General features: G+C 41.3%; 1 protein-coding gene across 2 annotated transcripts; it reads right to left on the minus strand.

The window, feature by feature from the left end:
- Positions 1-109: 109 nt before the first annotated feature.
- lrrc3 (leucine rich repeat containing 3) lies at positions 110-17,530 on the minus strand. Of its 2 annotated transcripts, none has more exons than XM_057851971.1 (2): positions 17,431-17,530; positions 110-1,421 (listed from the first exon to the last, which is right to left on the minus strand). In XM_057851971.1, the coding sequence occupies exon 2, from the start codon at positions 1,133-1,135 to the stop codon at positions 344-346; it is 792 nt and encodes a 263-aa protein (XP_057707954.1). In that variant the 5' UTR covers positions 1,136-1,421; positions 17,431-17,530; the 3' UTR covers positions 110-343. The 2 variants fall into 2 exon arrangements, with proteins under 2 accessions (XP_057707954.1, XP_057707953.1); XM_057851970.1 differs by lacking the exon at positions 17,431-17,530 and adding an exon at positions 6,771-6,939.
- Between the last annotated feature and the right edge of the window lie 1,146 nt (positions 17,531-18,676).

The following is an 18,676-nucleotide window of genomic DNA, read 5'->3' on the forward strand; positions in this document are numbered from 1 at the left end:
TACCTTATAACATTTATTAAAAGACATTTTGATAAAATGCACACATTGCCTTCAGTCATACTAATTTTCAATTATTACCTCTGGTTTTGGTGGAATGGCTCACATATTGACTTAAGCTTTCCAATTGTTGGTCTATGGCACGTTCAAGCTTGAGTACAAATTCAGTTTACGTTGCAGTCATAGGAACAGAACTCTGTCCTAATCTCTTTTAATTGTCATTGGGCCTCGTTTGTAAACAGAATCAACATAACTGACCGTGTATGAAAAAATTAGAAAAACATTTCCATCTTCTGAACAACAACACTACAACTCACATATTTTGACAAACAGAAAAAGTGTCCTGTTAAAGAACAGTGCTAATAGTGTCTAAATCTTTTGTGATTTGAGAGCTACTGGGCAACGATTTGAGGTACTCCAGATGCCTCCTTGCGTCCTCCTGGTTGTGTCTCACGTAATAGATGACGTATCCTATCACCATAGTAAACCAACCGAACATGGTAATGAACATGGCGACATCAGTCGTCTTGTGGTGAAAGTTGCAGAAGTTGATCCCTGAGTCCAGAACTTGGATGACCGACCTGCCTGCGTACTCTTCCTGCACGGCAGTGTGGCACACCACGTCTTTCACCGACTCCGGGTCGAGCCTCAGCTCCCGTAGAACCTCCTGCAATATGCATTCGCAGTGCCACGGGTTGTTAGAAAGGTTGATTTTGGCTCTGAGATGGGCGAAAGCTTCCTTGGGGACACTTTGGATCTGATTATTTGAAAGATCGAGCACCAGTAGGCTGTCAGAGAGACCGTGAAACGCTGCAACATCCACTGTCTCGATGTCATTGTTGGAAAGGTCCAATTCCTGAAGGTAGTTTAGCTCTCTGAAAGCGTGATTTGGGATCTTGGTGATATGATTGGACGCCAATATTAGAGCAACGGTATCTCTCGGTAGGTCTGATGGGATCTTCTCCAAGTTCCGAGACACGCATCTGACTACTGTTGTGCCGCTCTTTTCCGTACAATGGCAGCCGCTCGGACAAGATGACACTCGTGCAAAAAGTATTCCAAATAACAAACCAAGGACGGCTCTCAAGCCATTGCAGTTAGATTTCCTGGGCACATTGGGCCCAAATAACGACTGCATGTTAGGACCTCAAAAATTCTCTTAAGTCAAAGCATTCATGTTTTCAGCTGATTTTACAATTCATTGCCAGTAAAAATGGTGTCATTCACTTCCATAATTGTAAAAGTGCATATTTAGAAATGCAGTCCTCATGGAGTTTTGCTTGAGATAATGCTTCACATTTTTGTCAGGAACAGCTCATCCAAAAATGATGTGGAACATCCAAGCAGAAGTCTGGATTATTATAATAGATTGAGCATGTGGGAGTCGAAGCCAGGCAAATTTGAAATCATCATAGCTTCTGTCGCTGGGGGAAAAAAATGAAGACGATGTTAGTGGTATGCAAAAACCAAACATTTTATTATCAGATCTTCCATGATGATTCCATTTTATGAATAAAAATGTCACATACTGTATTGCTATTTTCACTGTAAGTGAATTAAGGAAAATCCCCGCAATGTTTACAACACTTACATTATAATATGATTATTGGGAGAAATCCATTCACTGGAATACATTTCATAAAGCATGAATCACATTTATGGGTCATCGGCGGGATTCTTTTATTTAATTACAAAAACCATTATGGTGTTGCTGCCTGTGTACTCATCACAATGCCGTGAAATGATTCCCTTAATGCAAGAACCCTGCGGAGCATCAGCCAATAGTAATTACAGTCTTCAGTAGTTGGACAACAAACAAGAAATGCCTTTTTATCCTTTTCGTTAAACATGAGATACGATAGAGAATTGACTTTCGATCTGATTGGATACGAGCAGATCTTTTTAACCTAGTAGATATTTGCTGTGAAAATATTTCTGAAAATGTTCCTGTGAGGAAGCCGTGATAAATTTTGATTGTTTATACACCCAATTTCAACAGTCATTGCTTTCCATTTTACTGTGTGATACGCAATCATTGAAAATCCAAGAGGCAAGCAGAAGTACATGGACAATTTTGTGCTAAAGTTCGCACAAACAATGTCGACATTGCTACCAGACTTATGATACTCCACGCATCCTGAGGCCAGGTTTTAAATGAAATGTTTTGAGGATATACCATGGAAGGGAGTTCCAAAAAATCGATTATTACAGTGGGGCAAATAAGTATTTAGTCAACCACTAATTGTGCAAGTTCTCCCACTTAAAAAACATTACAGAGGCCTGTAATTGTCAACATGGGTAAACCTCAACCATGACAGACAGAATATGAAAAAAAAAAAAAAAAAAAAAACAGAAAATCACATTGCTTGATTTTTAAAGAATTTATTTGCAAATCATGGTGGAAAATAAGTACTTGGTCAATACCAAAAGTTCATCTCAATACTTTGTTATGTACTCTTTGTTGGCAATAACGGAGGCCAAACGTTTTCTGTAACTCTTCACAAGCTTTTGACACACTGTTGCTGGTATTTTGGCCCATCCTCCATGCAGATTTCCTCTTGAGCAGTGATGTTTTGGGGCTTTCATTGGGGAACACGGACTTTCAACTCCCTCCTCACCCCGTGGCGTCAAAATGATAACAAGAACGGTGAGCAAAAACCCCAGAACCACATGGGGGGACCTAGTGAATGACCTACAGAGAGCTGGGACCACAGTAGCAAACGCTACTATCAGTAACACAATGCGCCGCCAGGGTCTCAAATCCTGCACTGCCAGACGTGTCCCCCTGCTGAAAAAAGTACACGTCCAGGCCCGTCTGCGGTTCGCTAGAGAGCATTTGGAGAGTGGGAGAATGTGTTATGGTCAGATGACACCAAAATAGAACTTTTTGGTAGAAACACAGGTTCTCGTGTTCTGAGGAGAAAGAATACTGAATTGCACCATATCCACTGTGAAGCATAGGGGTGGAATCATCATGCTTTGGGGCTGTTTTTCTGCAAAGGGATCAGGACGACTAATCTGTGTAAAGGAAAGAATGGATAGGGCCACGTATCGAGAGATTTTGATTGAAAATCTCCTTCTATCAGCTAGGGAATTGAAGATGAGACGTGGCTGGGTCTTTCAGCATGACAATGATCCCAAACACACAGCCAGGGCAACAAAGGAGTGGCTTCGTAAGAAGCATTTCAAGGTCGTGGAGTGGCTGAGCCAGTCTCTAGATCTCAACCCCGTTGAAAATCTGTGGAGGGAGTTGAAAGTCCGTGTTGCCCAACGACAGCCCCAAAACATCACTGCTCTAGAGGAGAGCTGAATGGAGGAATAGACTAAAATACCAGCAACAGTGTGTGAAAAGCTTGTGAAGAGTTAGAGAAAACGTTTGGCCTCCGTTATTGCCAACAAAGGGTACATAACAAAGTACTGAGATGAACTTTTGGCATTGACCAAATACTTATTTTCCACCATGATTTGCAAATAAATTCTTTCAAAATCAAACAATGTGATTTTCTAAGTTTTTTTCCACATTCTGTCTCTCATGGTTGAGGTTTAACCATGTTGACAAGTACAGGCCTCTGTAATATTTTCAAGTGGGAGAACTTGCACAATTAGTGGTTGACTAAATACCTATTTGCCCCACTGTAGATGCATCGCGATTTGACACGCGGTGATTCGATTACGATTCATATCGGTTCAAAAACAATGATTTTCCCTAATAACTTTAAGACAGCCGCTCGTAGCGGAACGAAATTCAAGTCACGTCTGCCGCCCGGACACCTTTAATGGACGCATGCACAATGTTATGATGAAAGCTGCCGGTTACTGAGCGAGAGATTTACTCCTTTTCAAAAGACTCGGAAATAAATTTGTGTATGAGACAGGCAGAGACCCGACGGTCGCACTTCTGTGCGCAAGTTATCTTTTAGAGCGAGAGGGGAAGAGAGATAGTTAGTTGCTCCTTGTCTTTCAGTTGTCCAGCAGTAGGTTCAAGTCGTGTTAAATGGAAAAAGTCACTAGTGTTTTGCTAAGTTCCGTGTCCGTCTATCAGAGGTGAGTACATGAGCCCTCCTGTACTGTTTAGCCTTTTTTGTTGTTGTTTTTGAGATTTTACGAGTCAGCGCCGAGCGCTATGCTAATCAGCGGCTTCGCTAACACATATTTCAATGTCAAGTTGTGCATTGTTTGGTGGTGTACATAAGCTACTCCAGATGCAGAACGTTTAAAACCAGGATTAAGCACAGCGGTAACACTACAAACATGCAAAATAGTACAGAAATCTGTGAAAACAAAGTATATTGGTTATGGTCTTATTTCTAAAAACACTTTGTTTGTTTCCAGAAAATGTGGAATTCATTCCACCTGTGTAACTTTCATTGTATTATTGAGAGAAATAAGTACTGCCTTTGAAACAGCTAATGTTTTTGCACCTTCTTGTGAAAAACAGTATCTCAATGTCAGCTGTGTGTTGTATGGGCATGTTGAGAAATAAGTACTGCCTTTAAAATGGTTAATGTTTTAGCACTTTCTTGTAGAAAAAAAAAAAAAAAAAAAGCAGTTTAAGGGCAGCTTTTTTTTGAATGGGCATGTTTCCACCGTTCCTGTTGAATCATTAGGATATTTTAAATAAGTTATAGACTTAAATGTGTTTGACTACTTTATTAACTAGTAATGTACGATGCATCGTTAATCGCGATAATCTTGATAACCGTGATAACTGCGATCATCATCAATGCCGTGATCATCGTTCAATAATCGAATCGTAGCACCTTGAATCGTAAACGAATCAAATCGTGGGGTGCCTAAGATGACACACCCCGAATGCCATGTTGGGGCGGCGTGCTTCAGTGGTGGAGTAGTCATTCCCCAATCCAGATGTAATAGGTTCGATTCTCCATGCTGGTTACTTTGCCCAAGTATCCCTGAGCAAGATACTAAACCCCACGATGCTCCTAGTGCTGCGTCATCAGTGGGTGAATGAGGATCAGAGGTGGGTAGTAATGCGTTACATGTACTCCATTACATTTCGTTGAGCAACTCTTTGAGAAAAATGTACTTCTAAGAGTAGTTTTACTATGCCATACTTTTTATTTTTACTTGAGGAGATTTGTGAAGAAAAAACACCACTCTTACTGCGCTACTTTTGGCGACACAATAGTCGTTACATTTTCCCTCTTTATTCTATATATTAGATTTTTTTTTGCCAGTGATGCCATTGCCAAGAGTAGCGCTACTAATTTCACCAATGAGACATCGCAACAATAATCACATGACTCCCTCGCACCAATCAGACGCAAGTTGCCGTTCTATGATCATGCCAGCTTGTTCAATTACGTGGCGTCTTTAAAACACCGTTAAAATGAAGTGTCTGACATAGAGCGCTGCCCTCAACATGACTCGAAAGCGCAGATTTAAACCTCTCTCCCAGTTTTTATTTGGCAACGATTGACCACGGAAAACCGGAGATATGATTCTTTTAAAATGTCATAATAGTAACTATATAGAAACTACAGTATTCACTATTCAAACTAGTAACTATTTTCTCCACTAGAGGGCAGGGCACTCATGCTCTTTGGACGAATATTGCTTCACTTCTGTTTTTTTTCTCTATTGCCGGAATTCAATGTTTTTTGTTTTTTTTTTTGTATTTCTTTGGCTTAATGTGGTGATGTAATGGGTCACTGTACAGTATCATTATAACAACAGTTCATATAGATAAGTTTGTGCTGAGAGAAAAAAAAATATTATTGTTTAAAAAAAAAACAAAAAAACAAACATAAGCAGTTACCCACAATCTTACTCATTACTTGAGTATTCTTTTCAATAGATACTTTTTTACTTGTACTTGAGTACATTTTGTGGATGACCAGGTTTACCCTTACTTGACTAATATTATTTTGAAGTAACGCTACTCTTACTTGTGTAAAATTTTGGGCTACTCTACCCACCTCTGATGAGGATATAGTGTCAAAGCTCTTTGAGTGCCTTAAAAGGTGGAAAGACGCTATCCATTTACCGTATGTAAGTCAAATCATAGCTTTTAATTTTCCAAACGCTAATTTAATAATGAGTAAATTGGTTTACTCATCAATCCCCAAGGGGAAATCTGTATTTAGCTTATGCAATTATTTAATGTTACAATGTTTGTTGGCCACATTATTTTTACAAGTCCCCAAGCTACAGTTCGTGAACCTGCTGAGGGTCACTTGACCCCGCTGTTTGAAACAATTGCTCTTAAAAGTTGACACAATTTCCTAACGCTCATTAACCGCATCATTATAAGACGATCAGATGATTCTACAAATTGTCCAGTGTGATCGCTTTGGGTCTGTGCACCCTATCAGCTTAATTGCTTGCGCAAATGAACCCCTTGTCAAACTTGAGGTCATCCACCGCATAGTATGCCTGTCAACCAGTATATATTTCCATCTTTCTTTCCCATTGAGTTACCCACAGTGACACACACATACATGATCACAAATAAGCTCCTCATGTTTATATTCTTCTGAACTCAGCCGGGTGTATTGCTTACACACACGCACACGCATGTACACCGTTTAAACACTCCGCAGGGATGTTGTGGTATGACCACATCATTAATAGAATTGAAAACACACTGTACATATAGATGGATTGATACAATAGAAAAATAAATGCTATGAAAGAACAAAACTAATCTCATAAATATTTGATTGTTTCAGCAGAAGCCCTATTAATAGTACATGCCATATTGATTAAATTCGAGATTCATTCATAAGCACAAGTACTAAAAAGGTACTCACCATTTGTACATTTTTCCTTTAATCATTGAAACGCTACTTTATACAAAAAGAACACAAAAAGAACTTTATCACATCATGTGTGGAAAGTATAAAAAAATGATGACGTGGTCATTATGTCCAAAACTGGAAGTTATAATTCAAATCCTCTCACTCGAAGCATTCCGGTCATAAGATTATGAAGGGGAGGAGGAAGAGGATGAGGATGCTCTCCGTTCCAGGTGGAGCACAGGCTGCTGAACGTCTCACAAGTCCGTGTCTGTCCAGATAGTGTATGCGCCTCCCACTGCCGCCCTTCCCACTGCCTCCCCTCCCACCCTGGGCCGCCGCCACCTCCCCTCCTGGGCTCCACGCCAAATGAACTGATCGGATATTTCCACCTCTGTGTGAATCAACAATCACATCTGTCTGGAACTGAGGGGACTAGACTAAAAACATGAGAATTGCTTTTGTGTATGTAAATATGAATTGTGGGATTAAAGAATAGTTTTGCTAGGGAAAATTGACTTTTTAACGTCTTGTATACAAACAGTCGGCTGAATAGCGTGCTTGTGTGCTTGTGAAATTGCAATTTTCTGTTGTCTTTTTTTTTTTTTTTGTGCCTTTTATATGAGTGAGCCTACCGAATGTTGCCAATTTTGGTTTTTCAGCAATTGCATTCTCATTCCCATATTCCCATTTATTCCATTTATCCAGATCGGTTTTATTCTCAGAGCATTATCTAAAAGCAGGTTTCATCATTTCATGCGACAAAGTTTAGTTAGAACAGTACTTGTCTCACATCATGTTTCAGCAATTCAAACAAATCCACATATGCGATCATTCTCCATTTTCCATGATGGCGCCCCCATGGTGGGTAACGGCTGAACATTTCACAGTAAGTCCCTAGATTGGTCGCTAGCTGAATGCTTTGAAAATGAGTCGCTCTCAATGGCAGAAAACTAACTTCATATAGAAACAAATGTGCTAAATTGCCGATAATTAGTTTTCAATGTCCTAACTCGGCCTCCAGTCGTCATGGTAACAAAACTGAGCACATAAACTAATTCTTTAGCCCTATCCTAATTGAATACTTGGGAAGTGTTTGTAGAAAAACATGTTTAATTTTATATGGCTCAATAGAGATATCTCAAAGGGAACCTCAGACAAAAGACTTGGAGGCTCTTATAAACCACAATTGTTCTCTTTTACTAAAATAAGTTATCATAGATACATGAAATATTGCCATTGCCAAACCTGGCAGCCACAGTAATAAGGTTGGGTCCCACACTTTTTCCCTATGGCGTGGCTCCTGGGGCGTGGTCTCCCCTCTGCCTGGGCTGCCGGCCGCGGGAGTGGGGGGAGGTCGGAGGTCCGATCTTGCGTCGGCCCTCGGCGTTCTCCTGCCTCCGCCTTCCCCTCTCTTCTCTGACTGGGTATCAGCCCTGTGCTCCGTCGCGGGTCGCTGGTTGGGTGCTGGTGTATCAGCTGGGTGTTGCCTGGTCCGGCGGGGGACCCTGCCCTGCCCTGAGCTTGGTGGGCCGCTGGGGGTCCCGTGGCGTGCCGTGCCGGTTGGGGGGCTGCGGCTCGTGGGCCGGGTGGGCGGACGGGGGTGGAGGAGGGCGTGGGGTTGGTGGTGCGTCCCCTCTTGCCATCCCTGAAGGCCGGTTGATGGGTGCGCCGGTGGCCCAGGGGACCACCCTGGATCCCCGGGGGGGGCGATGGCTCCTTTGCTGGGCTGCGGGAGGAGGGATGGGCTGCGCTGAACTCCCCGCCCCCCCACCCGCTCTCCCTCCCCGCGCTGGCAGGGTGGGGGCTGTGGCCCTGGGTTTGCGCCCGCGTGGCATCTCCGTTCGTCTGCGTGGCTGTAGCGTGCCTGATGGGGCTCGCGTGCGGCTGGATGTGATAGGGCGCGCTCGGGTGGAGGGTCCAGGTGCCGGGATTTGCGATGGGGTGGCGTAGGGTCGGTCGCCAACGGGCTTACACTCACAAGGGATTCACAGGATTACTGGGTTCCACATCACAGAGCTGATTTTTGTGTACACGCTACCCCTTTCAATCACTTAGCTTGTAGACTCCCCCACCCCCATCCCCCTCTGTCCCTGGTGTCAACCGGAAATACATCTAGCTGACGATAGCACCAACATATTAGTTCAGGCGTGGGCAAACCGGTCCTCGAGGGCCGCAGTGGGTCCTGGTCTTTGTTCCAACTGACCCAGCACAGATAGTTTAACCAATACGGTTTCAGCAGAAATGAGAAGCACCTGACTGCAATCGACTGATTGCACTTGCAAAACATCAGATTGTGAAAAGGTGTCCTCTTAATGGGTTGCAACAAAATAGTGGAATAGTTTGCCCACCCCTGTATTAGTTGTTAGTGTAGACGTTCAATGTATTTCTTGTTGTAGTTTGTGTTTCTTTTCTTTCTTCTCTTGTGTTGCTTTTCTTCTGTTCCCCATAACCCCTTCCTGTTCGCTGCTTTGTCATAATAAACGAGGTATGTTGAATGATCACAATGGGAGTATGTCAGACTCTCAATGTGAAACATTAAAACTGTTCAGATACCATTATGAAATGGTCCGGGCTAGTTATGTGTGATTTTCATCTTCGAAGACTTTGAAACATCACTTGGTTCGGGTTAGCATGTCGGCTAGCTGTCCCGCCTCTTGGTTTGTTTACATTCTCCGAAGTTGGGGAAGGGAAATGAGATAAGCTCGATTTAGGTGGCATAAAATATCGTTTGGGAGGTAAGACAGTAAAGGTGAAGTCGACAGTTTTGACCATTATGGAGTAATTTTGCCATGTCGTCCTGAATAAATACATTTTTATTACTTCATATTCCATTTAGCACAAGACTGTTATTTGTCATGACCATGCCATTTATTTAGCTATTGGGGAAAAATACTTGGATAAAAGGAATATCCTGTAAAAATATTGGAGTAGAGAGAATGAAACAATGACATTTTGCGGCTCTCTACGTCGCGTTTTCCTCGTTCTGAATAATTCCTCCTCAATGGGCTGCATACTAAGGGGCAGTTTACATGGTGACTCTGCGACACAAAGACGCAGTGACTGAGTTGCGGACTCGCCTCGGGTTCACATGGTGTCGGCGAAGACGAAAAATTCTGAATCCTGCCTCCAAAGTGGAAGAACCCGATTGCGGGGGGTTGAGGGTGGCTTCCTCGGCATGCATATCAAAGGCTCCTGCGGCGCGAGACCGCGTCGTTAACTTCAGCACTCGTACACGTCACATTGGGCGTGCGCAGCGGTGCTACTAAACATTAAAAACAGCAAATATGGTGGAATGTCGGCTTTAATTTACTGGTTTAATAATATTTTTAGATTAAATATGTTTAACGTTTCAATTTTTGTGCCTTTTTGAACAAAAGAAAAATGACATTGCTTCGAGTGGGTGGGCATATTTTTTTTTCCGGGCTGAGGGAGCTTGGTGGGGTCAAAGTGCATCATTCTCTGTCGCTCAGTAAATCTGCACTGCCCCCTAGGGCCTGGCATGAATACTACATCGTTTTCATACGGAATCGCGACGTTGTTCAAATGGAGACGCAAATCCAAATGCAAATTTGACATTTTTCGTATTCTCGGAGAGTCACCATGTAAACGGCCCCTAAATCAGATGAAATTGTTACTCTGCTGACGTCATCCACCTGTCGGGGACGCTAGAGCCCTATAATGGTACGCGTGGCTAACCGGCAGATTAAAAGACTAATTTCTCGTCATCTTCGCTTTGTTAAATATTTGTATATAGACCCCAATCACGTGACGTCACAACTCCGCCCCCCTGACTGGTGCCGCCATATTGTCCGTCAGCTCATCGTGTTTACATATTACCACTACGTACATTCCTCCTATTTCTGCGTGTTTTTCTGCTTGTCTAAGGAATCACCGCCTAGTAAACGAACCCAAAAACCTTCCTGACAATCGTTAACATTGATTAATCAAAATGGTGAAGGCATGTGTGGCGGTTGGTTGCAGTAACAGAGAAGATAAACGGTCATTTTAGTAGTTGCTGTGTGCCCAATGTTAAAAGGGCAAATCTCGAAAGCAGCACGGTTTGTTTATCTCGGTCCATGATGCGTTTGTGTCAACAGCCGTTAGACAGCGGCGAAAACATCAATATGATGCCAACACGATCGCAAACATCATCAGACGGAGACTACGAAGCTCGTTGCCATGGTCGCGCAGCAAGAAGGTGAGCGCAACAACAGGTGTTGTGCCGAAAAATAGCCGCCCTGCGTGAAATGTCCCCCCTGACGGGAGCGCCCACACGGAAACGACTTTCTTGTACCGTGAATATGTATTATTTTACTCTACTTGAACTAATAAATGTCATACCTGTGTGATTGTCATTGGGATACGGTCGTGAAAACCTGTAGACTAATACATTTCTGTTCAAAGATGGTTATGTGGCCCAGTCCACGATTTGTTACTAAAATACAGTACTAATATTTTGTGTAATTTAATTATTTAAAACTGATCTTACAGTCGTAAATCCATTACTGTAATGCGTCCATGAAAATATTTGATGTTTTCACCTCAATAAAGCGTTATAAATAAGTGCTCCCGTCAGGGGGGACATTTCACGCAGGGCAGCTATTTTTCGGCACACACCGGCCCGTTGTCGATCAAGTTTCATTTTACAATCGTGACAACGGTGACGCTCAGCTGACCAAATGTCGGTTTATATTCGGGCCGGTGCCGATTTTGGGTACCCGACTCCTCATCGTGACATAAACTGAAGTATGATTGGAAATTTTGTGGTCTCAGGACGAGCTCTGACGCACGGGATGGGACCGGACGGGAGGAAACATCGGTTTGGGCATCAAATATGGATCTGGCGACTGGATCGACCGAAGCTTTTCCATATAACAGCTTTTATGCAACTCATCCGATGAATTTACAGCGTCTGAAAGCACCGGGGCTTCCATAATTTGCAAGTGAATCCACCTTTAGAAACTATGATCATTGACAATACGGACACACAATGACGGACATTATGGCGGCACAATACAGCGATCACGTGATTGTGTGACGTTGGTGATTGGGGTTTATAGACCCTACTCACGTGACGTCACAACCACGCCTCCGCGCCATATTGTCCGTCAGCTCGTTGGGTTTAAGCATTACCGGTACGTAAATTCCTCCTATTATGGCGTGTTTTTCTGCTCGTTAACATTAATAATCAAAATGGTGAAGGCGTGTGTGGCGGTTGGTTGCAATAACAGAGAAGATAGACGGAGAGACTTGAAGTTCTACCGTATTCCGAGAGACCCGGAGAGGAGAGCTAGATGGACTGCTGCAATTCGACGAGAAAACTGGGCACCAAACGATCACAACAGATTATGTAGTAGTCATTTTATATCTGGTAAAATGCATTTAATATATATTTAGAGGGTTTTGGGCTGACAACCACAGTTAAGATGATTGCGAGGCTAATCGCCTAACATACAGTTTCAAATTCAAGATGCTTATTTCTTCCACTATCATTATTTTTTGAATAATATTTAGCTGGTACCAGGTGAAAGAAGTTAAACAGATGTGTCCAAACCTTTTGCAAAGGGGGACAGATTTGGTGTGGTAAAAATGCGGGGGGCTACCTTGGCTGATTTACATAGAACAATATATTTAAACAAATTTTAGCAAGCCCTTCCATGTGTCACATTTGCTTTATAATTTTTAAAATTCATAATTTCAACAATCTCGTCTTTGTGGCGTTCTCTTTCGACACTCGGGCTCTTGCGAAATACTGCTACTGTGAAATGAAACTAGCTTCAAGTTGCTATAATTTCTCGCTGCGTATCTTCCCTGTAATGTTGTCGTACATGTCAGCGTGTCTTGTTTGGTAATATTGCGTCACATCGAACTCTTTGAAAACAGCGACTGTCTCTTTGCAAATGAGGCAGACACAGTTGTTGCGTGTTTTATTGAAGAAATAGTCCAATATCCACCTATCCTTGAAGCGTCGGCCATCGCAGTCAACTTTCTTTTTATTGATTGTCGCCATTTTAGAAAATTGGAAGTAAAGGGTCACACGGGGTAATGTTGCTTAGAGTGCTGCTCTTAAAGTTTTTCAAACTTTCGTGAGAATAGGCTGATTTTGTGTGGACAAGATAGTTGTAGATATCAGGGTAGCAGATGTCAGGCAGAGAGGGCGAAGACAGCGGGTCGAAAAATAACGATTTAGGCATCAAATATGGATCTGCCGAACAGTGTTGTTAATAACGACGTTACAATATAACGGCGTTACTAACAGCGTTATTTTTTTCAGTAGTGAGTAATCTAATTAATTACTTTTCTCATCTTGGCAACGCCGTTACCATTACTGAGGTGGGAAAGGCGTGCGTTACTATGCGTTACTAAGTTGGTTGGATAAAAAAAGTCAGAGAGACGGACTCACGGAGACGAGAGAGCAAAGCAGGAGTGGGGAAGACGCCGTTGCAAACGCGATGCTAGGTGGCTCCAATTATACCTGACTGTAGCCTACAAACTACGCCCACATGATACGGTGGATATCACATAGTATAGAACTAGATGCAAATGATAGACACGGCTGCATTAGCAACATGCTTTAAGGACTACATGCGTTAGTAAACAGCCGCCATCTTAAAGCAGTAGACCTCTCAGAAAGGCTCTGTTGTAGAGATCCTTCCTAGCGAACCTACTTTAAAAAAAAAAAAATTAAATCTAAAATGGTCCTAAATCGGCAAAATCTTGACTTAAATCTATCTTTAAATGATGAATCTTTAAATGATGAAACAGTTTTAAAACTTATACATGTTGAAAGTAGACAGAAGGGAACTAATGCAATAGCGGGAGCAATTTTAACAACTTTAACGGTTGATTCACAACTTTAAATGACTTCCAGACATAGCAAAGATTACTATCTAGTTATCGCAATACCCTTGTGTCTAGTTAAGTGGAAGGTAAAGAATTGGGCCAGGGCCAATTGTCCCAAAAACCCTTTCCTACCCTAACTTTCCTACCCTAAACCCTAACTTCACATTGTGTGACCTTTTTTTTTGTTTTTTGTTTTTTTTGAGAAAAAAAAAACAAAACATGAAAATTATCACTAGTTACTTTGCCAAGTAACTAATTACTCTTAAATTCAGGTAACTGAGTTACTAACGCAATTACTTTTTGGGAAAAGTAATTTGTAACTGTAATTAATTACTTTTTTAAAGTAAAATTAACAACACTGCTGGCGAATGGATAGACTGAAGCTTTTCCACATAACGCCTTTTATGCAACGCATCCAATGAGTTTACAGTGTCTGAAAGCACCGGGGCTTCCATGAATTGCACTATATATTGCACGACAAATTGAAACCATTGAGAATACGGTTAAACACTGACGGACAATATGGCGGCCGGATACAGCGACACGTCATTCTGTGACGTTGGTGAGTAGGGTCTATAGTCCAATCATCTCAAAATATGATTCTAATAGGGAATGGGACGTACTACGTCACTGTTGGGGGCGCCTCCATGCTGGCTGGCAATATGATTTACTTCCGGTTCGGCAGAGTCAATGCGGATTGTAACGTGTGGTAGTGCTAAGCGAACTCTTTCGGTGTTTTAGAAAGAAAATATGGGTGCTTATTGTTGCGTTACCGGGTGCAACAGCGTCTCCTACGACAAAAAAAGGGGTTAGGAAAAATGGACTCACTTTTCACCGTTTTCCTGCATGGAGGACCAAATATCAGATCACGAAGGTACGACGGATGGCTGGATTGCAGCGGTTCGTCGGAAAAGCATTTCTTATGATCATATTTCTGCTGGAATGAGAGTGTGTTCCTGTCATCTCTACTCTTGTAAGTTGAACGATCTATCCACTTTTGGTTTCAATACATTTTTCTTTTTTTACACCGTTGTGTAAATCTGCCTCGGTAGCAATGCTCGCCTACTACGACTCACCTACCTGTTGTGTTCCTAGGTAAACCTGCTGACAACACATCCCGATTGGTCACCATCTCTCTTCTTGGATCATTTGACAAAGAAAATTTGTTCAATGGAGTGGTTCCATTTGTCCTGTGTCGGACTCAAACAAGCCCCTGCAGCAGACGCCATCTGGGTCTGCCCGTCTCGTCGATGAACTGCGGGCTTTTAACTTGTGAAAATGCAAGAACTTTAATGCACATATTTATTCTGCCTGGCTATTTAACTATGGCCAGTGACGTATTATCATTATTATTATTTTTTTTTAAACCACTTTGACAAAGACACGTTTCATTGTAATGTTGAATTTATATATTCTATTATTATTTTTAAATTATAATATTCTTATTTGCACTAATGTAGACTTGAGACTGTCAATTCAAATAGTGTTGGAAAAGTTGCAATACCTAAAATAGAAATGCAAGAACTGTAAAGTACATATTTATACACATTTATTTACCTAAGGCCACTGGATGTTTTTTAACTGCTTTGAAAAATACAGGTTTTGTTGTGATCTTGTATTTATATAGTATATAGCTAATTATAATGTATTATGTATTATAATATTTGCTGCCCCCTGCCAGAGTGTGGGCCATTTTGTACTAAAAGGATTTTAAACCGTCAGTTCAAATACTGTGTTGGAGACTAGTACTTGCAATACTTAAAATGGAAATGCAAGAACTTTAAAGCACACATTTATCCTGTCTGGCAATTTACCCAAGGCCAGTAAATAGTGTTTTAAACTGCTTTGACAAAGACACGTTTATTGTGATCTTGTATTTGTGTATTACTTATAATTATATCATATTTGCTGCCACCGTCAGAGGGTGGGCCTTGTTTGCGCTAATTTAAAGATTTTAAACTGTCAATTCAAATATCGTATTGGAGAAATTGCATTACTTGAAATAAATCTATTGCAACTTATCAGTCCCAGTTCTTGTCTACAACACTGTCCAAAAATTGTCAATGCATATTCCAAATAGAATAACAAAATTAAGTCACCTGACTTTGTAATTATTACACCTGTTTATTATGAAGACCTGAAGTAAACAACAAGCAGTTACAGTTTGTCAAGAAGTTGTTCAAGTCATGTTTTGGTATTCATATTTTATTGACTTTTCACAACAACACTTGGGATCGTGTTTGTAAGAGCAGAGCAAACTGAAGTTTCAGCGTGCACTCTTCGCCTTTCCAACCTCTCATAACGCTCCGATGTGGTGCGCTTGACCTCAGAATAACCCAAGAAGAGATATGGTGACCAATCGGGATGTGTTGTCAGCATTTCATATGCAGGTTTTCCTAGTAACACAACAGGTAGCTGAGGAGGAGGAGTAGGTTAGCATTGCTACCGAGGCAGATTTACACAACAGTAAAAAAAACAAAACAAAAAACCGTATTGAAACCAAAACGGATAAATCGTTCAACTTACAAGAGTAGAGATGAGGGGAATACTCTCATTCCAGCAGAAATATGATCATAAGAAATGCTTTTCCGACGAACCGCTGCAATCCAGCCATCCGTAGTACCTTCGTGATCTGATATTTGGTCCTCCATGCAGGAAAACGGTGAAAAGTGAGTCCATTATTCCTAACCCCTTTTTGTCTGTGGGAGACGCTGCTGCACCCGGTAACGCAACAATAAACGCCCATATTTTCTTTCTAAAACACCGAAGGAGTTAGCTTAGCACTACCACACGTTACAATCCGCATTGACTCTGCCGAACCGGAAGTAAATCATATTGCCAGCATGGAGGCGCGTCCAAACAGTGACGTAGTATGTCCCATTCCCTATTCACATAATAATGCTATTTAAGACTTTTTCCTCTCCTGTCGTACGCACTTTAGTGTTTTTCAACCACTGTGCCGCGGCATGCTACTGCATTGTGGCGTAGTGTCTGTTGTGCCAAGGAAAATCATCCACTTTCAACTGATTGCTTTAAAACTTGTTTGAAAATCAATCCAGAAATGTGCTGTTGCTGAGTGTCTAAAGATCGGTGATCGTGTAATACTCTTCCTTCTCAGCAGGTGGCAACAGGTATCTTATTACTTTGTTAAGTGTTGAGTCAGGTGGCGGTGAAAGTAGCATTAGCTGCTAGCATAACTATCATGATGACAGAGATGGAAAGGTTTTTGAAAAGGAGAGGTGTTAACTCAGAACTGGACACTGGACAAACTTCTGACCCAGATGAAGGCTCCAGTATGAGTGGCGGTCAAAAGAAAGCTAGAAATGATTCCTCTGACATAAGGCAATATAGCGAAAGCTGTCTTTCATTTCATTGGGATTTACCAAAGACAAAAAAGAACTGGATGTAGCGGGATTAATTTTTCCATGGCATACAATACCTTCTCCACTACAACAACAGTCCCGGGTATCACAGTGAGTGAGTAAAAGTATGATTATCAAATGTGTCTGTCATGTGTTAGTTTGACTCCTAATCAATACACGACTTCAAATTGTTCATATAATTCATACATTCATTTAGATATTTTTTGCTGGTTGTGTGCCTTGGGAATTTGCAAAGGAAAACAGTGTTTTAAGCAATTAAAAACGTCTAAGTTTTATCTATTCATGTAAAAGATGTGAACCAAATTTCCAAATTCTAATTGCTGGCAGAACTCTTAAGACAAAAAAAAAAAAGTTTTACAATCAGTCATTTTTTAATTGGCAGTATAACCGTGTTTTATCTTACCAGGGAGAGTAATTTAGGTTAGGGAAAATGTGTTTTCACTGACCTCTTCAATTCCATTTGTACTTCCCATGGGTTTCAAAAGTAGGCCGTGGCTCCCATTGTTCCAGAAGCTGTGCACTTTTTTTCCCCCTGCAAGGCCAGTCGGCTCCAGTCTCAACCCCTCTGTGCTCCACTTGAGGTTATTTAGTATTGTTCAATGATGGATGCACCCTGTGAATACATTTAAAATCTCTGTTGCTTTGTAAGGTGAATGGAAATCATGACGAAATAATGCTCAAAAAATGGCAATTTATATTTGAACCTTTTTCTTAATATCTGCATGATTTTAATTGTTTAATTTTCATGCATGTCAAGATCAACAAAATAGCTTTTAATTTTTTAGATGAATGATAATAATAAACACAGTGAAACACAGTTGGCATTCAAGCCTTAGATAATGAGAAAGATCTTCCTTATATTCATATTTATGTATTCCAGACAAAGGATGACGAGCCCGAGTTGATTGTTTGAATTTCATGGTAGCCTGAGTGTGTCAGCATGTGTTTTCGGTTATACTCGTTTCCTTTTGAACATTTTCATATCTTCTCCTTACAGCGAAGAGAAGTTGTGATTGTCATCTGGTGAGCAAAATGACTTTTCCTGGCTGCAAAATGGCTTTTTCTAAGCTTAATTTTCTCTACAGGACACTATAATTTACCTGTCCAACAGAAAGTATACTCGGAGACAAGTCTCTGGATTCAGACAGTCTGGTTGACTGCAGCAGAATTATCTTCAGCCGTAATTTTACCTCGAGGTGTATCTCTAAACTAAGCTTCCGAAACTCAAGCAGAGATAATGAGGTACTTACAATGCGACAGTGGGGGAAAAATGGTTATTATTATGCTACAGTTCCTCACAGAAGAAATTAATAACGTGTGATACACATTCAATATACCCCAAGGATCAAGAAGTCCAGCACATCTTCCACATCTTTATTGGAACTCACCTTGTTTGAGGGGAGCGAAACCCTATAGCGAGGAGATAAATGTATAAGCATTTTTATATGTGGATATTGTCAGTTAGTGAATTGTAATATCACAATGCAATAGGGCTTGCTCATGGATACATTTTACGATACTGGTGAAAAAAATACATAATAATAGAAGATTTACAGTGGTGCCTTGACTCACAAGTTTTTCTAGACACCTTACGAGTGTTGCGTTGCAGATCACTGCAAATAGATCAATACCGAAATTAAAATTCTCTTTTTAAATTCATTTTTCCTGACACACTGACAAATATATCATCAC

This window comes from Corythoichthys intestinalis, chromosome 12 (genome assembly GCF_030265065.1).
Source record: "Corythoichthys intestinalis isolate RoL2023-P3 chromosome 12, ASM3026506v1, whole genome shotgun sequence".
Classification (NCBI taxonomy): Eukaryota; Metazoa; Chordata; class Actinopteri; order Syngnathiformes; family Syngnathidae; genus Corythoichthys; species Corythoichthys intestinalis.

Excerpts from the sequence above, each read along its gene's own strand:
- lrrc3 (XM_057851971.1), bottom strand. The coding sequence starts at position 1,135 with ATGCAGTCGTTATTTGGGCCCAATGTGCCCAGGAAATCTAACTGCAAT.